At 36.8% G+C, this 24876-nt stretch overlaps 1 protein-coding gene across 3 annotated transcripts in view; it reads right to left on the reverse strand.

Annotated features, from left to right (window-relative positions):
- The window catches only part of epc1a (enhancer of polycomb 1a), a 50024-nt gene that overhangs the window by 8037 nt on the left and 17111 nt on the right, over positions 1-24876 (reverse strand). For 2 of the 3 annotated variants that reach the window (XM_077200312.1, XM_077200311.1), the window contains exons 2-8: positions 17963-18122; positions 8774-8919; positions 6063-6269; positions 3423-3571; positions 2553-2700; positions 1974-2132; positions 1138-1227 (exon numbers count right to left, since the gene is read on the reverse strand). In XM_077200312.1, coding sequence (XP_077056427.1) covers positions 1138-1227; positions 1974-2132; positions 2553-2700; positions 3423-3571; positions 6063-6269; positions 8774-8919; positions 17963-18062 — 999 coding nt within the window. In that variant the 5' untranslated portion in view covers positions 18063-18122. Of the gene's footprint in view, positions 1-1137; positions 1228-1973; positions 2133-2552; positions 2701-3422; positions 3572-6062; positions 6270-8773; positions 8920-17962; positions 18123-19289; positions 19446-24876 lie in introns of all 3 variants that reach the window. The other variant, XM_077200313.1, reaches the window with a different exon arrangement.

Genomic DNA, 24876 nt, shown 5'->3' on the forward strand with positions numbered 1-24876 from the left:
ACATATGACAGATAGGACAGAACAAGAAAGGCTATTAATAAACTTTCATTGCACAAAAGTATTATGATATGAAAGGCTCCAATACTGTGCGGCACAAAGCGCTTATGCGCATCCCGTGTGCAGAATGATGCGCTTAAAGCAACATGGAGTCACAGCGCTTCGAGTCCGCATTGAAAAGTTCAAAGCACTAAGAAAAGACATTGACGCGTAGTGTATATACAGCATACATCTATGCAATAGTTTATTCAGCTTTTTCTTTTAACAATTTAAAATTTCAGTTACTGTGTGCGTGAAGAACAATTATAGTGCTCTCTTACTCCTGTGTTGTGATTTAACAGACAACCGGTAGAAAGTAACATGATTAAGGTACAGCAATACAGTTCAGCAAGATAATGTCATTTTATGCGAAACCATAGACTTTTATCTACAGATCAAGTATAATAATAGTAACACTGAATAATCTTGGAGAGAGTTTAATCGTGTTGACTGTCATAACCGAGAGTGACGCGCTGTTTGAACGCTGAATGACTGACAGCCACAGTTTACGTGAACTTGAATTTAACGACTTAAATATTAATTTCTACCTCACATTATACTATGGAATGGCTTCTGAACACTTTTAATAAAGTGCACGGAAACTTTATGGGACTTTGTCAAGTCCCACAAAAGGCACAACAACATTATAATGACAGAATAGAATACGCACAATATCGGATTAGGATAGGCCTCGTCTAATCGATACCCAGTATCAGAGAAGGTAACAATGCTAAGTTTCGGATCGGCGCATTCCCATAAAATACAGGGAATAAAGGATTGTGACTTGGTCGAGGTATTGTGAACTTATTCGTCAACCATAAAAATGATTTACAAACGGAAGTCTTAAAGGTACAGCAGCAAAAACAGAATCAGTGTCAGTAATGCCTAGGGAGCCACCAATGTTGGCAGCATTTAAAGGGATCATCTATGTGAAGGGATTATCGCATTCTTGTTTGTTAACTTTAGTGTTTCCATGGCTATAATGCACATCAGGATACACTGAGGTGTAGAACAATAGTGGAGAGGAAAGAGGAATGATGAAAGGATGTAGAAAAGAGGAAGTGCAAGGTATGAGATTTGAGGTCAGTGCTCGACACCTACAGCGTTATAAACACATCCTGCTTTCCGCCTGAAGGCAAACACTCCATCGGGCTCGTTCTCTTCCTCGGCCTCTGACGACCCAGAATGTATCTGCACAACAGGAACAGGATGTCTTATGCACCGATTGCATAAAAAATGAAGTTCAAAGTTTACAAACCAACTAAATTACTAAATTAATGTAAATTAAATTACATTAATTTAAATGTAAAGTGCATACATTTCTGTGCAACCAGTGGTAGAGGTACTTTACCGTTCAAAAGTTCGGGGTCGCTAAGGGTTTTCTTTAAAGAAATGTACACTTCTATTCAGCAAGATTTAATTAAATTGGTCAAAAGTAAAGACATTTACAGTAAAAACATGTAACGAAAGATTGATTTAAAAATAATTATGTTCCTTTGAACTTTCTATTCATCGAAGAATCCTAAAAAAAAGGTATGTTTTCCACAAAAATATTAAGCAGCACAACTGTTTTCAACATTGATAATTAGAACGATTTCTGAAGGATCATGTGACACTGAAGACTAGAGTAATGATGCTGAAAATTCACCTTGCATCAAAGGAATAAATTAAAATTGAAAATAAATGAAAATACAAAACAGTTATTTTAAAGTGCAATATTTCACACTATTACCGTTTTACTGTATTTTTGATCAAATAAATTAAGTCTTGGTGAGCTTGAGAGATTTTTTTCAAAAAAGACACAAACTTTTGAACAGTACTGTAGTTCTGCCCCCCAAATGATGCCATTGATTAAGCCATTGTAGGCGTTACAGTAATTCAAAACTTCACCTTTAAACTGTGATACATCTAGGCAAGCAAATTCCCCGTGTGTGTACCTGTGAAAAGGGCTCGTCATCAGAGCTGGGGAAGTCGTACTGGTTGAGGTCTTTGGGGTTAAACAGGGAGGGGCCAGTATGCAATGGGGCAGAGAAAGGCAGGATTTTGGTTTTCTTCTCGTACTTCCTCTTTGTTCTGACCACCTCTGTCTTTTCAGGCTGAAAGAAAGAGAGATACGGTGCATGTAAGTACATGATTTTTCCAGAATATAAGTCACAAGAACCCAAGGTTATTTGTATAGTGCATTTCCCACAAGCTGGTAGTTTCAGTTTAGGTTTAAATAAATTTATTTAGGCTTTACATTTATAATTAATGCTTAGACTTAAAGCAACTAATTTGTATTTGTTTTACACATTTTAATTCCTGTTCTGAATACTGTTAAATTTAAAGGATTTGTTGTGGAGGGGAACAAAAAGGTTTATAAATGTTAATAATAAATAAATGTTAATAATGAATAAATATTTTGTTTATCGATATTTTACACCATTTCTGAATATAATAAAATAATGTGACTTATGTGGGTTTTTTTCTCTCTCAACAATGCATTTTGACCCAGTGTGAAGACATGTTGTACCCACCTTGGTCTTGTAGTCTTTGAAGTCCATGTGGTCCTGGTGGCGGTACTGACTGCTGCTGGAGAAGGGCATTATGGGAATCTTGTAAACAGGTTTTACCATAGCTAGTGCTTCTGCCATCACCTCTGAACCAAAGTCTGGCATGGTGTTCCTGAAGGGAAAAAGTGGACATTAAAAAAAAAATTTTTTTGCAACTGGTGTTTTCAAATTGTTTATCTTTTTTTTTTTTTTTACGTTGAGAGGTATATTTACAAAGGATGTCACGATCAAGCTTTTTTGTGCCCCCGATCTAAGTCATTGGATATCTGTCAATATCAAGTCCCTATCCAACTTGTATTTTACTTAGTGCTTGAAGCACACTTCAAGTACATTAAAGATATAGATCAATTCAATGTATACAGAGATGTGGCAAGATGTTTCAAAAAAGCTAATAAAAAAAAGAAGCTTAATCTGCCCTGATACTGATCCTTGATAGTGTCTTGGGACATCCCTGATATTTACATATGCATTACAAATTTCCCAACATATCACAGTGATTAAAGATGACAAATGAATAATGGAGCCAGATCATGTGCCCTTTATGAACAAGCAAGGTGATGCATAATCGCTCATTTAGCCATTAAAAACAAGGCCCTTAATTAGGGTATGCAATGATGCCTAAGCCAATTAAAAATACATGACCCGTTCTCATTATGCATGAATGCACACACAGTAAAACACAATTACAGAGGCAATTAAGTAAATTCTAGAGTCAAGCAGGTTAGGCATATTAAAACGCAAAACAAAGTTAAGCTCAAACATGTACATTCATCAAACACATGCACTCGACACCACTGATGAGACTTTTGCAGTTCTGAGAGTTTGTCTATGTACCTCTTTTCCACAACCTCCAATGTGAGGTGAAGCAGTTCTCGTTTGCTCTTTTCTCGCTTCTTGATCATCTCCAAGATGGTGACGGCACGACTCAGGTTCCTTCTTAATTTGAGCATCTTCTCATAAGACGCCTCGTCATTCTTACGGTTCTTGGGAGTAATGATGGAAAAATGAGTACACTTCATATTAACAACTGATATTTAGAGGCATCAATTGCATAAGAACACATAGAAACCGAAGTCAATGATTTATAATACTTTAACCTTTGATTTATGTCGAATTGAAGTTTCGACAATCAAAATTGTTAAATGTACTGTTGTTGATACCAATTAGTGGTCGACCGATATGGGTTTTTTGATGGCCGATGCCGATATCTTAGAGAGCAGGGTGGCCGGTGGTCGATATTTATTATATATATATATATATATATATATATATATATATATATATATATATATATATATATATATATATATATATATATATATACACACACACATATACATTATATATATATATATATATATACATACATACACTCACACACACTTTAGATTTATATAAATCAATATTTAATAAATTTGATAAATTTAATACATATTTAAAAATCTTTAAAATAAACATGCTTAGGCCCTATACTAGATGCTTCTTGAATCTGTAATCCTATTACAGAATTTTTCACAAATAAAGTAATTGTTTAAAAATAAATGAATATTTGAATAAAAAGGAAGTAAACACTGTAACAGGGCACTCAGTAATCTGGTAATTAATCAGTAATCACTGATAATCATATTTTTTCAAATAAAGACTTTTTTTTTTACTTTGACTTTTGACAAGGTAACGCTAATTTTACATACAGCACACAGTGAAAATGACATGAATATGACACAGTGGGCCACTGGATATAGCACAGCGTATTTTAAAATGAAGGATTTAAAGTGTTTCGATCGCATCTCCTGTGAAGCTGATCTTCTGTTCGCATTCACTCACTGCGCACGGACCGTCACTCGCAGGAACACGTTTATGCAGGCTACAAACGCACACTTCACAAGATATCACAGCTGGATTCGATTAAATCTGCAAGGTTTGTGAAATTAAATGTTTATTAGATATTCAGAGATTTGTTTAAATTATGTAGATGCGTATTTGCTGAATGTTGACAGTAAATGAGAAAGTATTTTAGGCTGATTGTTTGCCTTTTCGGTTACAAATAATATAAAAGCAAACGCATTACTTTTTCACATACCATTTACTTTCCTTGACCAGTTCTGTAGCCACTGGTTCTGTCTAACAAAATATTAGATCTGACTGACAGAGATCGTAAACCAATGAAGACGGAGAATGTGAGTGAGCGCTGTGTTCTCTTCTCAGGTGCTGGTGTTCTCAGCGCCGCCCGTCAAAATAAAAGTCAGTAGCGCCGTCAAAATAAAAGTCCCGCTTCCAACACATCGGCCAATCAGAAAAACTTATCGGCCGTGGCGATATATCGGTCGACCACTAATACCAATACAAATGAAATTTCACAATTCTTTACATCAATTTCAATACCACAGAAAAATAATGGGCCCATTTACACCTGGTCACTTCATGATTTTTTTACTGATCGGAATATTTAGTCTCACTACCTTTAACTAAGATGACCGTGCTGAGCTTCAGGATCTGATGCCAAATTTTCAGTTTCATTAGCGGCAGTAATACACGTTGGCTTAATGACGAGAGAGAGTCGGCAACTCATCTGCAATGGGCCAAATTTGCTGCGAATGTGATGCGTGTTGCAGTACCAGGCGTGTACCAACATGCTCTCACACATTTACTTTTTTTACCATTTTGGAAGGAGTAAAATTGACATCTGTGCCTTTCAAAATTTCGATCCAGTTTCGATTGGAATGAGTCTCAAACAACCTCAAAGTTTGAGTGATCAGATTTAAATCAGTCTCTAAAGCATTTGAGGGCATTTACACGCATCAAACGCATGAAGTGACCAGGTGTGTAAAACGGTGTGTTGAGCACAACTCCTGTTTTAAGCAATTATTCTGGTAAACAGTCCGTAATAAAATAAAGCAAAACACTAGAACAATGGCATAAATTAAAAAGATATGAATCAATTAAAAAGCTGATGGCAGTTTCAATTATTCAAGCAGTAAAAATAAAAAGTAAAAAAATTATAATATATCATTAGCAGTAAAATAAGAAAAAAAGAAAGAAGGTAAAACAAGACATCTATCAACTCTTCCAGGAGATGACTAATTTATATAATACATGATATAATACATGCACACATTTTAAAATTTGAATGCCATACTAAAAAAACTGCTATTGTCACTACTATGTAAGATTTTATTTATTTATTTTTTTAGTTCAGTTATGCTCAAAACTCAGTCAACAAATAATGCCAAAGTTTAGTGAGGAGAAAAGACCACACAGAAGGATGATCATCAACTAAATGCCTGGTTGTTTAAGGCAAACTCCTGCAAGTCACTATGAGACAAAATTGTGTGGACTTTTTTGGAAAAAAACGAAAGTGTCATCAAAGTGACTACTGTATTGAGTTGCTTTCATCTGTCCAGTCCGTTAGAGGATCAGCTTTAAAGGATTAAGAATAAAACATCGATAGGGCCACAGCTCTGACAGATCGCTCACCTTTCTCGTCTGCATCTTCTCGGTCCTGCGCCTGAAGGCCACGTAGGGGTCACTGGTACTGGATCCATCCCGCCTTTCCTGCTTGATAGTTGGGATGAGGGATCCATTTTTACACAGTTTCCTCTTTCTGCTCCAGTACTCAAACACCTCCCTGATCAGATCGTCATCTTCCTTCAGTAAAAGCTTCGCTTCCTGTAGGGTCACCAGCTGGGGGACAGAACAATTTTATTATTAATAATAATAATAATAAAACATAAAAAAATAAAGATTAAATAAACATAACGACAGACCAATATAAATAAACTTACTCTACGGTTCAAAAGTTTGGGGTTAGTAAGATTAAGTAAAAACAGTAACACTGTGCATTACCATTGCAATAATTGGTTTTCTGTTTGAATATATTATAAGTGTAATTTATTCCTGTGATGCAAGGATCATTACTCCAGTCTTCAGTGTCACATGATCCGTTAGAAATCATTCTAATATGCCGATTTGCTGCTCAAGAAACATTTCTTATTATTTTCAATGTTATCAATAATACACCCAAAATGTTTATTTCTGTCATCGTTTACTCAACCATGTGTTGTTACAAACCTATGAGTTTTTCATCTGTTGAACACAAAATAAGATATTTTGAAGAATGTTGGTAACCAGACAGTTGACCGCAGCCATTGACTTCCATAGTATTTTTTCCCTCCATACTACGGAAGTCAATGGCTACCGTTAACTGTCTGGTTACCAACATTACAATATCATCTTTTGTGTTCAACAGAAAAAAGAAACTCAAAGGTTTGGAACAAAAGGATGAGTAAATTATCATTTTCATTTTTGGGTGAACAATCCCTTTAATATTTATGAAACCTCTCAGGATTCTTTGTTGAATAGAAAGTTCAAAAGAACAGCATTTATTTGAAAAATAGATATTTTGTAATAATGTAAATGTCAATTGATCAATTTAATTAATCAGTGCTGAACAAAAAATAAATTCTGGGAAAAAGTTAAAGGGGTCCCATTATGCTCTTTTACATAGTCGCATATTTGACATTATTACAGCACCTCTCTCCCCAGTCTGTCCCGAGCGCATTGTTTAGTTCTGGTTTCGATGAAGCCTCTCCATCCAAAATATAAAATGTGCTGTGATTGTTAGCTGGCCCAGTGTGTTGTGATTGGCAACGTTTAGCGAGCGTTTAAGAAATGCCCCACCCCTCCATGGCTGCGAGTTCAGCTCTAGTGCAAATACAAAGGCTGGCGGCAATTTCAAAACAGATTCAGACCCTGACAATGTTAAAAAACAAGAGGAGCATCCAGAACTGACTTCATGCAAGGAGTTTGCAAGCACGGATTTCACAGGACGTTTCAGAGTGGTATGTTTTTCTTGTACATTATAGGTATGATGTTATCCTAAATTTAATCATATTTGTCGGAAAACTATGGTTTATACAAACAGTAACGATCACAAAAACATGATTAATTTTCCTAAGGGCCAGTGAACAGCCTTACAAAAGATATACTAAACAACACTATATCAACACTAATGTTGGCTAGAAGGCGAGTGTAGCAACAACATAAAACTTATAATCAGAACTGTTAATAGAAAACGCAAATTAGATTGTCCCGATAAAGTAGAAACTGCTCCATTTCAGGAGAAGCTTTTGTGTGTAGCCTGCTGTGTTTCTGGAAGCTGTTCTTTTTAAAATGATCAGCGCACAGATAAACACTGAGATTACAATGTTCAGGAACAGCGTTTAAAATACATTTTACACATTCTAAGTTCGTCAGCCTTAGGAAGGTCAAACAAATGAGATGTGTAAAAATCAGCGTCTCTTTGACATAGCAGCAGCTCATTCAGGTCTCGTCCGCTTTTCTGCGTATTTTGTGGGCAGGGATTATTTAAATAAGGAACATTATGACTTCATAAAGCCCGGGAAAATCGCATTGTAGTCCAAACGAGCCGTTCGTTGTAGTTCTTGGAAAGTTCATTCTGATGAATAAAATATCTCCCTTTGGAGTGGACATTGAGCTTTGTAACCTGTGTCTGAAATCTCCACTTCAGTAGCACATATATACACACCGAACTTTCCAGTCTTGTACCTAGTTATATTAATAAGACATTTACAGAGGGATTTGTAAATATATTATTCCTAGCCTGATTTATATAACATTTTATTCCAAAAAAACATGGCGAAAATCAATTTAAGGCTATTGACAGTATATTCTGATTTACAGGATAACCAAAGATGATATCCATAAATCCCTCTGTAATTTTTTCCCATCTAATATGTGAACAATGAAAAAATTATTTTGAACCTGGCTTTTACAATACTCAGATTTAGTTTAAAATATATGCAAATTAGCACATATTTAATTAGATAATGCCTAATTTGCATGTTTAAACATTAAATTACAGAACAATTGTAATAAATTTAAATTAATGTAGGTAATCAACTGGGAAAGTTTCATGGTGATATCTGCTAGTTAAAAATATTACTCTATTCACCTGTAGTGTCTCGCCTTAAATGTTAACGTCTTTTTGGACTTCAAGTTTATTTAAGGATTCCACACAGACATCCAGAATTCAGACGGAAAGGTTTAACAGAAGAATCACTTCAGCTTTTAATTTAAAGTTTTGAGCGAAACTGTCTGAAATCCCCAAGGTTTTTATTTATTTTTATATGCAGTTCACATTGTAAGCGGTGAATATTTTTAATAACCTGCTGTCCGCTGCCTTTCTCTAATCTGTCAATCATCTCCTCGAACTGCAGGGCCTCCACCTCCAGCTTCTTTTTCAGCTTATTCACAAAAACATCATCTTCCGAATCCAAATCGTAGTCCGGCTGCTCCGTATCCAGACTGAAAGCTGTGGAGAGAGACACTGGAGGTTAAACAAGCTCAAACAAAGCTTCGGTCTCCTTTCTGATTTTAGCTTTATGTTTTAAGTTTTAGTTCGTTTTAGGAATGCACCGAAATTTCAGCTGCCGAAAATTCTCCTTTTTGGCCGAAAGAGAAAAAAGGCTGAAAATATAAGGCAAAAATATGCCGCCCCGCAGTGTTCGGTGATCAGGTTTCACACTCTCGCAAAGCATATTTTCATGAGCGGCTCTGCTTTTCCGCTCTGTGTGTGCGCTGCGCTGTCCATTCAACGTGTGTGTGTGGGCGCGCAGCGCTCTCTGCTCAATGTTACGCTCCGTGTGTATACTGTGCGTAACCCTGCTTTGTGGCTCACGGCCCAAACACTCCAGCACTCATGCACTGATCACACTCACCAAAAAAGCAAAATCCGCTCAAATAACGTGCCGATATGAAATTTCTCTGCAGTAGACTTCCGTTTGCAATAATCCTACTGTGCTGTAACATGGCATAGCCGTGCTGGGCAACGCTGGTAAAATGACGCTGTACCCTCTCGTTTCACTGATCCACACCCTGCCATCTGCTCACATGCTCTGACAATAACGGTTTTCTAGGACTATACTTGATTTTGATAATTAGTCAAAAAATAAATCTGTTATCCGAGACTATAAAGACTTTAAAAGTCTAATAATAATAATAATAAAAAACACTTCTACAAAAAATGTAAGATGATAAATTAATAATTATCTTAAAGTAATTTCCGGTTTCGGCCAAGTACATGCAGAATTTTCGGTTTCAGCCAAGAATTTTCATTTCGGTGCATCCCTAGTTCGTTTATGTTTTTTATGTTCCTCCACTTTTTAATTCTTTGAATCTTTCATCAAGGTGCAATTTTGTTTTGTTTTCATCTACACATCATCAGAAGCCTTTTGCACAGATAAATTGCAATCACAAGCCAAAATAGCCAGTTTAAGAGAGCATGAGGGAACATGCGTTTAATATTCAAAGGAACAGGATTTTGAAACGAACAGTTTTTGACGACTCCACTACATACATATTACTAAGCCAGACAAAAAGGTTTAAGTACAATATCACAACTTTTATAATTATCATAATTTTATAATTTTAAAATATCTAATGTTCAGCAGAAGAAAAATTCATACAGAATGATTTGAAACAACTTGAGGGTGAGTAAATGACAATTTTCATTTTTGAGTGAACAATCCATTTAAATAAAGCGTGAATGATCGGGAATCGACCTTAAAATCGGCATTAAAATCATGAAATTGGTAGTTGTATCGGCTGCAAAAATCCTGTCCGGAGCATCCCTATCTTCTTACAACCTTTCACAGACTAATTTCTCTAAATGGGATACCACTTTGTTGTATGATAGTCTATTTCTCTAAATGGGCTACCACTTTGTTGCATGGTAGTCTATTATTATGGTAGCATCAATTTCAGATTTACTTGCTCCTCTTATGTGCCATTTAGGAGCATGTAAATCTGAAATTGATGCTACCATAATTTTTTTTAACCCCTTTTTTTGGAGACTTTTCAAAAGGGGTTAAAAAAAAAAAACTCATATGAGTGAGTGACGCAAAGACACATTTTAATCATCTTGTATGTTTGGCAGATGCCCTCAGAGAACCCAAGAGATGTCTCTTAAACACACTTCTCCATCTGAACCGTGTTCCCACTACAGTTCCCAGTGCCTCATCCTCAATTTCACTCCCCCTGCTTGTTTGGTGTGTGTGAGAGCGTGTGCTCAGAGACTCTTCGACAGCAGGACACCTCCTGCTCCTATTACAGACACTCCAGGGGCCGCCAAACTCACTTAAACTCAACAAGTCACTCCATTTCCCCCTATAACACACACACTCAAGATAGACGAAACAGCCAAGAAATTAAGTCATGTCAGTTAAATATTAACTACCCCAGCAAACCTAAACCAGACTAAGAGGTATCTAAGAACACGGCACACATTAAGTACCCTATATCAACAAATCATTTACTGGGAAGTACAAAGTTACAATAAAATTAGGGCGGTCACGTCTCCTCGATTAAATTAGAGTACTCGATTTTAAAAAATCCTCGATTGCAATGTACCCGTGCCGAGTAACCGGCAAAATACCGGAAGTGGCGCATTCCACGGACAAGAATCCATGAACCGCATTATTAGACCGTTTTCTAAGGCTGCACAATGTATTAAACCATTTTAAACATACTACAGCATAGATCATGTTATTGAGAGTAGGGTTGGACGGTATTTCGGTAATATCGTATACCGCGGGGTCTTAAAATAGCAACGGTATCAGTTTCAATACCGTCATTACCGGCACTTATATATAATATATAAATATAATTTATTCAATGCCTAAAAATGCTTATGTAGTTGTCATCAAGTGACAGTGTGGAGAGAGAGAGAGAGAGAGAGAGAGAGAGAGAGAGAGAGAGAGTGAGAGTGAGAGTGAGAGAAGGTAAATACTGACGAGGCAATTTGTAAATGTTGCAATGAAAAAGGTGACCGCGAGAGATGGAAACACCTCTAACCTAATGTCGCATCTCCGAAACAACCACCCACTCACTGCTGCGAGGATGCATTTTGCCCCGAGTTCATTAAATAAGCGCATTAGTTTATATTTGTTAAAATATTATAATGTTATTTTTTTTTACGTTGATAATGAAAACTGAACAGCACGAGTAAGATGGGATGCATCGGGAGTCAGACATTGACAACTTAATTAAGTTTCATTTTGTAAAAGGTCTTTCTTTAAAGTGAATTTCGTTTTGTATAAATTGTATCTTAATTTTAATATTTTTTTATCAACCAATAATAAATAAGAATCAAATAAAGCAGACAACATAATCATGACATGATCGTGCGCTGGCGCGCCGCGGTCACTTGCATTGAAATCTCATCATAAATTAACAGAAACTCAGTGTATGTCTCACAGACATGACAGATATCTAAATAAAGCTTAAAATTTCATTAAACGAAACAATTCAAAACGAAAAGAAATAGGCCACTCGCTGAATTAATCCATGATGTGCATTTCTCTCTATGCGCGTTCATACGGAAATGGCAATCATCAAATTAAACGAAACTATTCAAAACGAAAAGAAATAGGCTAGCCTACTATCTGATTATGTAATCCATGATGTGCATTTCTCTCTATCGTTCACTATGGAGATGGCGATTCGTCAATTTCTTTAAACGAAACAATTCAAAAGGAAAAGAAATATAGGCAGCATACTCTCTGATTAATCCATGATGTGCATTTCTCTCTATAGGCGCGTTCACTACGGAGATATCAATCGTCAATTTCTTTAAACGAAACAATTCAAAACGAAAAGAAAAAGGCTAGCCTATACCTTCTGATTATGTAATCCATGATTTGTATTTCTCTCTATATATGCGCGTTCACTAGGAGATGGCGATCGTCAACTTAAGCTTTGCAGCACTGACAGAAAAGTTGTATTAATAAAAATCAATGGACGCGTGTCACCTGATTTACAAATGCACTTCTTGCTTGTTGCTTGTTAATTTAATTTAAATTAATTAATAAAATTAATACAATTGACATAATTAAAATAATTAAATCTTATTAATTGTGCCATTTTTGCTCATTTATAAATAGTATTTATATCTACCACCCCCTCAGCACCTGGGTTAAAAAATTATTTGGGGCCACCATATTATAACGGCCCACGTATTAAAAATAGTCAGGTCTAAATAGGGCTCCGGCTCATATTACATTTAATGCCGTCAGCCGGGATCAGACACAACGTGCACGGGTTGGCCTTGATTTTTTTTTTTTGCCCGATCTGGTATTCAGTTTCTGAACGGTGTAGACACAAGCCAACAGTTTGGTGACGCTGTCTGAGCCTTATGTCATAATTTTTAATTAGTCACGGTAATACCGTAAACCCGGTAAAATAGGGAGGAGGTTTGACGGTATCAAAATTTGGATACCGCCCAAGCCTAATTGAGAGCTTAATTTATTTGCATGCGCGTAGGTTACGTGCGTCTCAGTTCACAGATGCTGCTCCACGTGAACTTATTCACATGCGTGGAGAGCGTTTCAAACTCCATCTCTGCATATGCGGCGAGTTTGGGTTGCTTATAACGTTCATCTGGGAACACAATGTGTGCCGTTTCATCAGATTTGAAAGGTGAATCATTTATAAACCTACGGCAACACAGGAGGATACATAATTATGTTTCTAAATATGCAAACCATTCATCACAATTTCAAATTAAAAGTCTAAACCCTCGCTCTGAGTTTACATGTGTTGATGATGTCCACATTTTCTTATTCAAGAAATTACAGTGGCTGTAGGCCAAATATTAATTATTGAGTTAACATTTATTGTTTGGGAAATATTAAACAAGGAGGTGATCTACTTTAAAATGTAACACCAGGTAAATCGGGACAAGAATCTGAGCAAAAGTCATGTAGTGTATTCCAGCCTTGACTCATCAATAGGGCTGGGTATTGAGTTTAATACTTTTTAGGCACCGACCGAAATGCCTCGATACCATCGTGTATCAAAAAGTGTCTTGTCATTCGGAACCAAATTTCGAGCCAATGCAGCATGATTAGCTGTGGCAAAATAAAGGAAAAACACTAGGGATGCAACGAAATGAAAATTCTTGGCCGAAACCGAAAAAGAGGAAACCAAGGCCGAAAGACGAAAACCGAAACACCGAAGAAATTATGCCAATTACTAGTACAATTGCATTTATGGCTATGACTGTGTACTAACTTTACTAAATTCAAGGCATTGCAATTGCATAAATTAATATTAAAGTTTCAAAGAATAAATAAATTACAAATTATGCAAATATTTATTTAGCACATTGCAACAATGCACAGTATAAAATAAAATTCAAACTAAAATGTTTAACTTGACCCCACCTATGTGTACATTAAATAATAATGTACAGGCCTACTGTCCTGCAGAAAGGTTTTAAAAATAAATGTTCTCTCATAAAAACGAAGTGCATTTAGGTCAAGTGCATTTAAATTTTTTTGCGGTTTTTAAAAATAGTGTGGTTAGACTGAGCATACCGGTAATGGACGTCTGAGCTCGATAGGGTTCCCCATACGTTCATTTATTTGTGGCGGCCCGCTTTGACTAGCTTTCATGAGGCACACACGCAAGGTCTCTCGCTCTCTCCCTCTCTACTGTGCGCCCGCTATACGGTTTGGAGCACAGTATGTTCTGTCTGGCATGCGCGCTATAGATTCCGCGAGATTTGAACTAATTTGCTGGCATCAAGGAGCCGCTATCAATATGCGGAAGACTCCCGAAAGTTAAGAGCTAAGTTATTGTTAGAATACAGCTGGATCTTCGAGGTCAGCACGCTGTAGCTGGCAGTCAATATCGATGCACGTGCGCATCGGATGCGTTTTTTTTTCTGTGCCGCGTTCCTCTCATATTCAGCGTAGCGATCGGAATGTTTGGATTTCAGGTGATAAATTAAACCCGACGTGGAGAAAGTCTTTGCAGGTGCACCCCCTCTTGTAATTTCGGCATTACATATTTTGTAAATCGCTGTCTGTGGGTCTTTCTCAGATATAGCCTACTGAAATACGTCCACACCGCAGACATGTTGCTTCAGACAAGCACGTGCAGGTCGCCGCCGTTTCTGTTTGCGTCATCCCAACATTTCGGCCGTATTGTTTCGGTGATAAAAGGGTTTCGGCCGAAAACCGAAAATGCACTTTTGGGTCATTTTCGGTGGCCGAATATTCAGTGCATCCCTAAAAAACACTAGTTTACGCCAGTTATGCCCAGAGACGTAGCTCTCACGTGAGGCTGTAGTGTGCAAGTTTCCCATTCCCCATTGATGTAAAAGATGTGGATAAGTTGAAAAAATAAAGCCAGTTTTTTTTTTTAGGTAATATGTAATGTAATCTTGTTAAAACGGATTTTTATAAAATTGGTCACTTAAACTATCGCTCAGGAACTGGTATCGAATCAAGGTATCAATAACTATTACCCAGCCCTACTCAGGGTTTCTGCACACTTTTTACAGTCAAATTTAAGGCTTTTTAAGACCTGAAGAAATCAAAATGAATGCCGTGCATTAAGGGTGTGCAATATTGACAAAAATATGTCTTGATATTTTCAAAGTTTTGTTGATAATAATTAGATATTTTACTGATTGTGTTTTAGTGCTTGGTGCCATCACTGGTTTAGGCCTGTTGTTGACAGCTGACTCGCGAAGATGGTCAGTGGTCAGTTCACAAGAGTGACAGAAATTAACATTTTTTTATTCAGAGGTAATATTCGTCACCTTAAATTGATTTCCAGGGGAATTTTCCCCTATATATGGACATTTGTAGGATGTATGCATCATAATTCTAACAATCAAATTAAATTCTATTAGAAATAACATTATAACAACACAATACCACTGTTACCAGTCAAATTAAATCATTAAATCAAAATCCATCTTTGCAGTGCAGAAGTGACACAGAAGCGGCATCAGAACTGACAGCAATAAATTTACACTGCATTTACAATGGCATAAATAAAGCTATGAGATTGTTTTTTATAACTCAATATTTAAATTTGAACTGATTTCTAATTAAAGTTCTAAATTAAAGGGTACTATAAATGTGAAACTAAAACCGCCAGTAGTTGGCGGCAAGTCACTGTCTTGAGTTGAGGGAGTCATTCATTCAACCGATTTGTTGAAACGGCTGATTCATTCGGGAAAGGAGGATGTCATTGTTCATTGAATCATTAAATTGAATCGTTCAAAATGTGGATTTCAGTCAAAAAATAACTATAACTGCACACATCGCGCAGTGAAAGCACGAGAGACAAAAGCGACGTCAGCTCACAGTGCCTTTTATATAGTTAAAACATTGATTACAATATCATAATAGACAATACACATTGCACACCACTACGCACAAAGAATAAACTTAAAATTGAACTGACATTTGACAACTTGCTTCTTCTCTCCTCCTGTTTCGCGTGCAGGAGACATACGTAATGCTGCCAGCCACGAATGTGAAGCGAAATTTCACGTGAACAAGCAAATCCACAAAGAAAGATTAATAAATAAAAAAGTAAGCTAATTAGACAGTTTTAATTTGGAAAACATTTAGAGATGTCTAAGTCAAATAACCATCGAAAATTTAAGACCTTTCATAAGTAAAAATAAGACAGACTTTTTATGGCCTTACATTTTTAAAATCTAATTTAAGACTTAAGGTTCCGCGGAACCCTGCCTACTTCTCAACATTTAGTAATTCCGTTGTCATGTGAACAAAAACACTTTTTTTTTTTAAATAAATGATGCAGAATACAGTTTAATAGCAGTGAGAATATTTATGGCTAGGAAATTCTCTTAATTCACCCAACATTCATGCTTAAAAAGATGCTCAGAACGGTCCATGCATTCAAATAAACACAGTTTAAAGGAAAGGGTAATTTCAGGGACATCTTAATCAGATTAGTTGAAAACACCAAAATGTATAAGACGTGGCAGATGGCACAGCCTGCAATTCACAAACACTCACAAAGAACAAAAAAAAACAACAACAACAACACAAAACACCTGCTGTTTAGGAATTGGCTGACAGATTTTGGTACAGGCTTTAATCACTTTGTTTTTCCCATTCAAACACTTCCAATACCTGTTCCCAATAACAATCCTTTTGCTGGTACTAGGGCTGTAATCAACCAAAGAAAGTCTTGGTCGACTGAAGTCCTGAAATTTCAACTAATTAGTCGACTTGGGGTGGGGGGGGGGGGGTATTTATTAAACAAACCAGATCAAGACGAGAGCAGAAACGAAACAAAGTGCATAACTGAAAAACAAAGCATATAGTGTAGGCTCAAAACAAATACAAGCAGTGAGCACAGCGCAATTGCGCATTAGCCCCAAAAAATAAATGGTCACAATAATAAAAGTGAACCATAAAATGTTTCCAGTGTGGTCTGGGGGATGCTACCGTCGTTGCGTGTGTGCACCTTCAGTTATAAAACGATTATTACTAGTTGGCATATTTCAATGGTTTATGCCAATTCTGATATGTTCACTCATATAGCCTACTCAAAACAGACGGGGCAACCTAACGCAGACAAGTTAGCCTACCGTTTTTAGGTGTGTTGTGGAAATTTTTATAGTCATTGATCCCAAACAGGTATCATAAGAGAAAGAACCTATTCAATGTATAAAAGTATATGTGTGTACGTGCTTGTGCGTGACTTTTCAGGAACATATGGGACAGGACCTCTGACCTTAGGGACGGTCAGTTTTGGCCAGTTTATTTCAGTACCAGTTTGTGTCTTTAAGCAGAAACTGAACAGCAGTAAGGACCTTATCTGGGTGGGTGAAACGTACAGCGGGTGAGGAGGAACCTTGAAAACAGTATAAAGGCTGTCTCATATCTTCCTGTTGGGTGTCACTCTCTTGCACAGCGTAACTTCTGTGTACTAGACTGAACCTATTCTTGCAAGAATAAATACTTTTCTTTTTATTAATTTGACTCTGAGTGTCTCTTACGCAGTGATGATGTTTAACAGAATTTTTGCCACAACAGGTGATATGCCATGTTTGATGTCGAGCTGTGATATGCAAAATGTTTTTTCCGTTTTCTATTTTCATAAAATGCTGCCACACTCCCGATGTCTTTGACATGGTAGATTACTCTGGCAGTAAAAATACTAAATTCAGCAAACCACCATGGATGATGCAGACCAATGCCTTAGTTCTTTCTTCAATCTGTCTCCAGTGGGTTGGGCTATTCCAAAAAAGTGAAAATAAGAGGGGTGTTCTGAAGACAGACTGTTACCTGTGAAACAGGGGTGCTCTGAAAACCCCCCCATTAGCAACTAGTGATTAAAATAATGTAATGAAATTAACGCGGCAAAAAGTCGACCAATCAGAATTTTAGTCGAGCCAGATCGTATCGACCAATAAATCGACTAGTCGACTGGGAGAGTACAGCCCTAGCTGGTACCACTCTAGAACACTGCTTCATTAGAGAAATACGCCCTCATTCGTTTATGCTCATTAGTGTACTCACGCTGTAAGTGAATGAGCTGCTTTGGCATCTTGAAGTCTCCGGGGTAGAGCGAGTCATAGTAGGCGATGTTGCTCTCGGCCTCTGGGACAGGAATCACCATGTTATCCCTCTTTTCTCCGTACACCTGCTGGGCGGAAATCGCCCTCTGGAGATGGTGTTCCTATGGCAACCATAAACAGAGACATATGCTTCAGTAAACATTCCCATTCACAAAGTAGAGGCATCTCTCAAAAAAAAAACGGATCTTAAAGTAATGTACAAAAGACTATTTTGTCGCATTGTAAAGTCTGATTGATTTTAGCGAATTCATTCGAAAATAATGAAAAAAAGAAATTAACCACAATATTCAGATTAAAACATTTTCATTGTTTCTAAACGGTCATTTATAAACACTTTACAAATTGTACCAAATGAATCATTGAAGACTCAAATCAAAAGAACAAATCTTTTCGAACAGAACGTCATTAGTGCTTACGTATTGCAGGACAACATTGCCATTTGCCAAAGATATTTACAAAACAGTTGACAATATGCAGAAGCAGCATGGGATAGAGATCAAAATATAAATATTTTGATCATCATCATGACCAGCTTGATTCCAAACAATTCACAACATAATTTTTTCCCACAAAGATGATAAAAACATGCCGCAGTAATCTCCCTTCATTTTCTCCCGATAACCCCATTTATACAAAAACCTGTGCTGACTCAGAAGAGGCAATGCAAGAATCCTTCAAAAACAAAGCCAGTTTTATCTTTGAGCATTTATCCTGATCACTAACTTTATCATTATCGTCAACAAAACTACACCCCATTTACGCAACACTTTGGCACTTTTCTTTACCTCCCCTATGAATTTGTAATAGCCTATAAGATCAGAACACAAAAGAGATGAGCAGTGGTTTCAGAGAAAATGGCAAAACCATTTTAATGCAATAACCTGAACCGGTTTTCAAAAACCCCCCTAAATAAGTAGGCCATAAACAGGCTGCATAAAACATAAAACAAACCTATTGTAAAAAACACAAGAGAGCACATTCTCCAAAAATATCCACATCATTTGGCCAGTTCGCCTGACATCATGCACCCCAGGAGCTCATCTGAAATGATTACACTTGGCATAAGGAAATAAAATAATAATAATAAAAAAACATTATGCATGACAGCCTAGAAGCATTTCACCAGAGGAGCTCAAACAAACTTGGTGACGTAATAGCAGTAAGAAAGCAAACAAAATGTCCATTTACTTTTTACTAACATTTTTCTAACTTTCAGTAGTTTATTAGTCACAACTCTTTCTCTCGCTCGCACGCACGCACACACACACCTCGTCTTAAATGACTCAGCTGCGAGCCCTCATTGAAAGGTCTCTCGAAAGGAGGCAATTATCAGCAGACAAAAGCCAGACTTCCTTTGGCACAGTCCTCTGAATAACCTTCGGATTGCAAATGCTCCCCCCGCCGAGGGTGACCCCGTCACTGACCTTAGAGGATCATAATTACAAACAGATGAGGAGAGAGAGAACAAAATAGTCATATAAAACACAAAAAAGCTCTGAAAGAGACCACAACACGATCTCCAAGTGTTTATAACTAGGATCTCTTGTGAGCAAATCCTGATTATGAATTCAGACAGCCATATTTTCTAGTTCTTTTCAGAGGGTAGTTCAATTAAATATTTTAGGACAAAGAGGTTCAAGCTGACCAAAAAAAAAAAATACTCATTTGATTTTTTTGTAATGACTAAAGCTCTGCATTTACATTATGTAACACAAACTTTTTTTTTTTAAAAACACAAAACATATAATGCATTATAAATTACATGTCTGAAGCCAGTTCATTTCAGTTTAATTGCAATAAAGCTAATAGTCCCAGTCTGCACCACAATAGACTTTTTTTTTTAACCGCACAGTGGATTTTTTGTGGTTTTGACTAGGGGTGCAACGGTTCGGTTTGTATCACGGTTTAAGGGTCATGGTTTCGGTATGGTTTGGTGCTATATTCAGGTTAAAAAGGACTACTGCTAAATAAAAATAAAGAAAATAAGAAAAAATAAGCGAATCTATCTATCTACAAGCAACAGCACAAATAAATACAATAGAGTAGGGCTGGGCGGTATATCGAGTTTATCGATATTTAGTTTTTTTAAACGAAATGGAATGAGGCAATACCACAATCGATACAGTAACATCTGAAAAAGACGCAGTGTGAACTCCTGCAGTGAAAGTACATACTACAATTTGTCCTAAAAAAGACACAAGCTTATATTAAGTGCTTCAAAATAACTGGTAAAATACAGTTAACAAGTTTAAAGCAGCTTGCCCTGTCAGATGCTCTGACGGATACTGTTGCTGACTGACAGATACATACTTGCGCTGTTTAATGCCTTTGAGACGTGGTGCTTTCCTCAGTGCTTAACTTACATTTCACAGGTATATTCTCCATCTGTGAATGTTAGAAAGTCAAACAAATATGTCCATGTCACTGTCAGGAGAGGACGAGCTTCTGCAAGTGAATCTCCGCTAAAATTCAAGCTTCCGTGAACAAGCGCCAAACAGACGAGCACAATAGAATAGTAGCGCAATAATTCTGACTAAAATATACATATTGGCAAAATATTTGTTGTTGGAGAAAATAAATGTGCCATTAGGGTTGTGCCGATAGACGATAGTATCGTGTATCGACGATAGTCTGAGATTTCGCCGAAGGCAGATGCCTTTGACGATATCAATACGATATTGGCTCGTTTTACCATGAACATATTAAATTATTATTATTATTATTATTATAAAGCTAGTATTGTTATTAAATTAATATTAGGAACTACAATTAATTTGACTTGCCTAAATTCATAACGACATCACTTGCCTAACACTTGCGACAACACTCACACGCACGCGTATGAGGACTCCTCTAAGAAAATGTTTTTAAAACATAATAAAAAACTAGGCCTACAGCCCACATCAACATTGAATTGCAAGGTGATCCATTCACAAATTGTCAAGAGTGCTTGTTTTAACAGACGCACGCATATCTTATAGCCTACAGATCCAAGATGAAAATGGCATCGTTGTTCATCGTCAGTAGCCTATTTTGTTTCCTTAGCACATTAACAAAAAGTTTAAAGACACTAATAACACTAAAAACAATACAATTACTAAATATTAATAATAATAATCTCACTAAAATTATATAGGCCAGTCTTTATTTCACAAACACAGCATAACTCTGCCATCTGTGAAAATCAAAAGCAGCTTCAAACACTTGTTTAACAAGAAATATTCTTGTAATTTTTTCACTGTCATCATATAGGTCCACAAGAGAAATACTAAGCCAGTAAATTAAGATAGTCGCTATAGCATACCGTTATATCCCATCGTCGTCTCTGAGAGAACGCGGCGTTAATGCAGCGACAGCCGAAAGCTCAGTCCGTTTCTACTTTCACTTTGTTAATGAGCGTGTTTACAGGCACGTTCTTAACCCGATTATTCTGAATAAACTGACAATGCATGTGGTCATGTAAACGCATTAACCTGTTTTCCTTTATCGGAGTCAAGTCATAAGTTTAAGTATAAACCGATCGACTTATTCTGCCAGATTTCTGCCCCTTACTCTGATTTCTCCCGGCATGAACACCCGCGTTCTTCGGGCTTATTGAAGTGCGCATATATGAAGTGCATCCAGACAGAGAGAGCACTGGTAGGATGACATAGATCGAAAACTTCGACTCTTTCTTGACCTTAAAAATTATTAAAACGTGTTTTCATCTTGTGCAGAAGTAAAGTCAAAATGCTGCATCGGTAACGGCATGAGAGGATAATGAGTGTCCGTAAATTTCCTTCTGACATGTTGAAATGATTAGGATCTTTTTTTACCTCACTATACCGGGAAATAACCTGATCTAGCCTAGTAATAAACACTCCACCTTTGCTAGCAAAATAGAAAAATATTCTCGTATAAAATGAAGTAATAAAACAAGCAAATTAATGAGTAAATAATCAAGTTAATAATCAAATAAGTAAGCCCCGCCCCCTCACGATAATATCGTGTATCGCCGATCTCACAGGCTGACGATATGAAAATGGAGCATATCGCCCAACACTATGTGCCATATGTGGAATTTTAAACCTACAAGTATATTTTTATGAAAGTGACCATTATAATTGGGTAATCAAAGGCAGGCTAACCTAGGCTAATTAGTTTGTGCTTTAGTCATTTTAAAAACAAAAGATTGTATTTTTGTTTTTAGATTTTAACGTTACAATGTTAGAATGTAATGTGATTTTAACCACCTTTCTGCAGATAATATATTGAATAGCGTACATTACATTCCCTATATTTGTTTCCATATCCTTCAATATCAACATTATTTGGATATCATTGAGCAGGGTGTGAAATAACATTTGTTTAAATAAACACAGATTTTCTATAACCAGTAGAAAGTACCGAGATATTGTATATCGCCATTTAACCAAAAAGTACTAAAACATGATTTTTTGGCCATATCACCCAACCCTACAATAGAGCAAAAGATACAAATAAAATAAACCGAGCTTTTCAGGTATCTAAAATAGGCACAGAAATAGAATAAAGTAAATCACATGTAAAATAACACTGCATGTTTCACGGTAAAGATTAATCCTTATTAAAGTTACAAAAGCTATTCAGTTAAGAGCAGTGAGTGATTTCCTTTTTGGGTTAACTTTAAAAGCACTGACAGCAGGAATATTAGCCTGATGTCACTTTAAGACATAACACACTAATACAATATACTGATAATGTAAATGAGTAGGGCTAGGTATCGGTCAAAAATGTTCCGATATCGATATCGGTTCCTGAACGACACTTTTTTCGATACCAATTTTCTGAAATCCGTTTTTTCCGTTTGTTGACACTTTTACAGACTCAAAGACTCATATTGTTGCAAATATTGCATTGCACAATGTTGGCATAGAGCCTGGTGAAATTTAGTCACAACTTTTATTTTTTCCACATCTTTTACATTATGGGGAATGGGACGCTTACACACTACAGCCTCACGTGTGGTATGAGCAGGGTCCGAAATTAACTTTTTGGCTCACCTGCCACGGGGACTGGGAGATGAAAAAAAATCCACCAGCCAAGCATATTTCTTACCGACCAAAATAATAAACAGCCTTTTTGTGTCACATATAGGCTACATTAATTTCAGTACATTTAATTGAAATAAGATAGGCTAAAATATGTTGAATGAATAAGAGTACATAGAAGTCAAAACAGAGGAACAAATAGTAAGACATGAAAGATGTGAGCATGGAACTAGTGCTCATAACAGTACATTTGAAGGTTTTGTAAAACTATCAGATACTTTACCGAAAGTAAAAAAAAATACAGATTAATACTATCAGTTAAACGAAAAGTAGCTACTGTGTGGGATCATTTCGACAGAAACGGTGACGAAGTTACTTGCAAAAAATGCTACGCGGTGTTAAAATAAACCAGTAGGCCTAGTGCAAGTACAATGCAATATCACTTGCGAAGCAAACATCCACAAGCAAATGAAAGGCGCTTTCCGAAGTTGGCCACTCTAGTGAGACGTTATCTCTGTATTCCCGGGACATCTGTGCCATCGGAGATCCAGACTCACCCCACATCATGTAGACATTTTACTTTAAGTAAGAACTAGACAAGCTGTGGGTTGAGTTAGGCCTGCTATTTTTATTTGAAGAAAAAAATGTAGTCTGATGAAAAAAAAGCCGTTTTCAAAGCTTCAAACTGATTCAGTAGCCATGTTTCCATCCTCTTGTCAACCGAATTATCTGAAGTTCGGTAAAAAAACTAATGCGAATAAAGCTGGTGAAAGTGTGTTTCCATCCAACGGCTTTAAAGCGAATAAAAACCTGTACGTAATGACGTCACATGCTGTTTTGCGATCAAATTGGTATATCGAATTGATTTGAGACATTTTAAGGTGTTTCCATTCATTTTCGCACTAAATCGAACAACATTCAAGCAAACTTTTGCGAACAAAGTTTTGCTAGACAAAACGGAGCCTAATAGTGCTTATGTGCCAGCTGATAGCGACATATGTAAGGGAAAATGTATATGCCAGGCGGTTGTTAGCCTGAAGGGGTTGTATTCGCTAACAACCGCCTCGCTATACATTATCCTGCTTATATTATTACATGGCTACCTACCAAATTAATCAATAATTTGACACAAAATATTAACTTAAAAAGGAGTTTATTGATTTAAAACGAGTAGTGCTTCTGCTAAAGAAAATAATCTGTTCCGTCTCTGAACTGCGTCCATGGCAACGGTGTGTTATACTTAGCAGCTCCGCAGTCTGTTAACAAGAAATAACACACCGCATTCTACATTAGAATTCAACCAAGCCACGTAATAACAAGCAAACCTAACATAAGACATAACATAGACAACGACTCTATAAACACATTGCTATGATGATGCAGATGCACGTAAATGCCCGACGACAACGGAGGCAGCCTGTGGTGTGGGAACGACAGCGCTCCATCAGTTCTGGGAGATCGTGGTTCAGAGACACTTCACGGAAACCCTTTGGTTGAAGCATTTTTTTGCTTTGTCCACTTACATCTGTCTTTGTTGACATCCGCCATGTGTGCGCAAACAGAGCGGGAATACTAGCCGGAAATGAACTCGTCTTCTTCTGTTTTGTGGCGTGTTGCAACCATAAAAGGGCCTAAAACTTAATCGCAATTCATTATTTATTCGGCAAATAACGTTTCCATCAGCTTTTATCGCATTTGCCGTATATCGATCAAGATAAAATCCGATGAGACCGAACGCATTTCATTTGAGTCGATATTCATGAAATTTAATCGTATTTTACTGTTTCCATAAGGCATTTTTCATTCGATATCACTTAATTCGGATAAAAAGGTGTGGATGGAAACA

The sequence above is a fragment of the Siphateles boraxobius genome, unplaced genomic scaffold (genome assembly GCF_051911475.1).
Source record: "Siphateles boraxobius isolate OS27281-9 unplaced genomic scaffold, OSU_SipBor_1 46, whole genome shotgun sequence".
Classification (NCBI taxonomy): domain Eukaryota; kingdom Metazoa; phylum Chordata; class Actinopteri; order Cypriniformes; family Leuciscidae; genus Siphateles; species Siphateles boraxobius.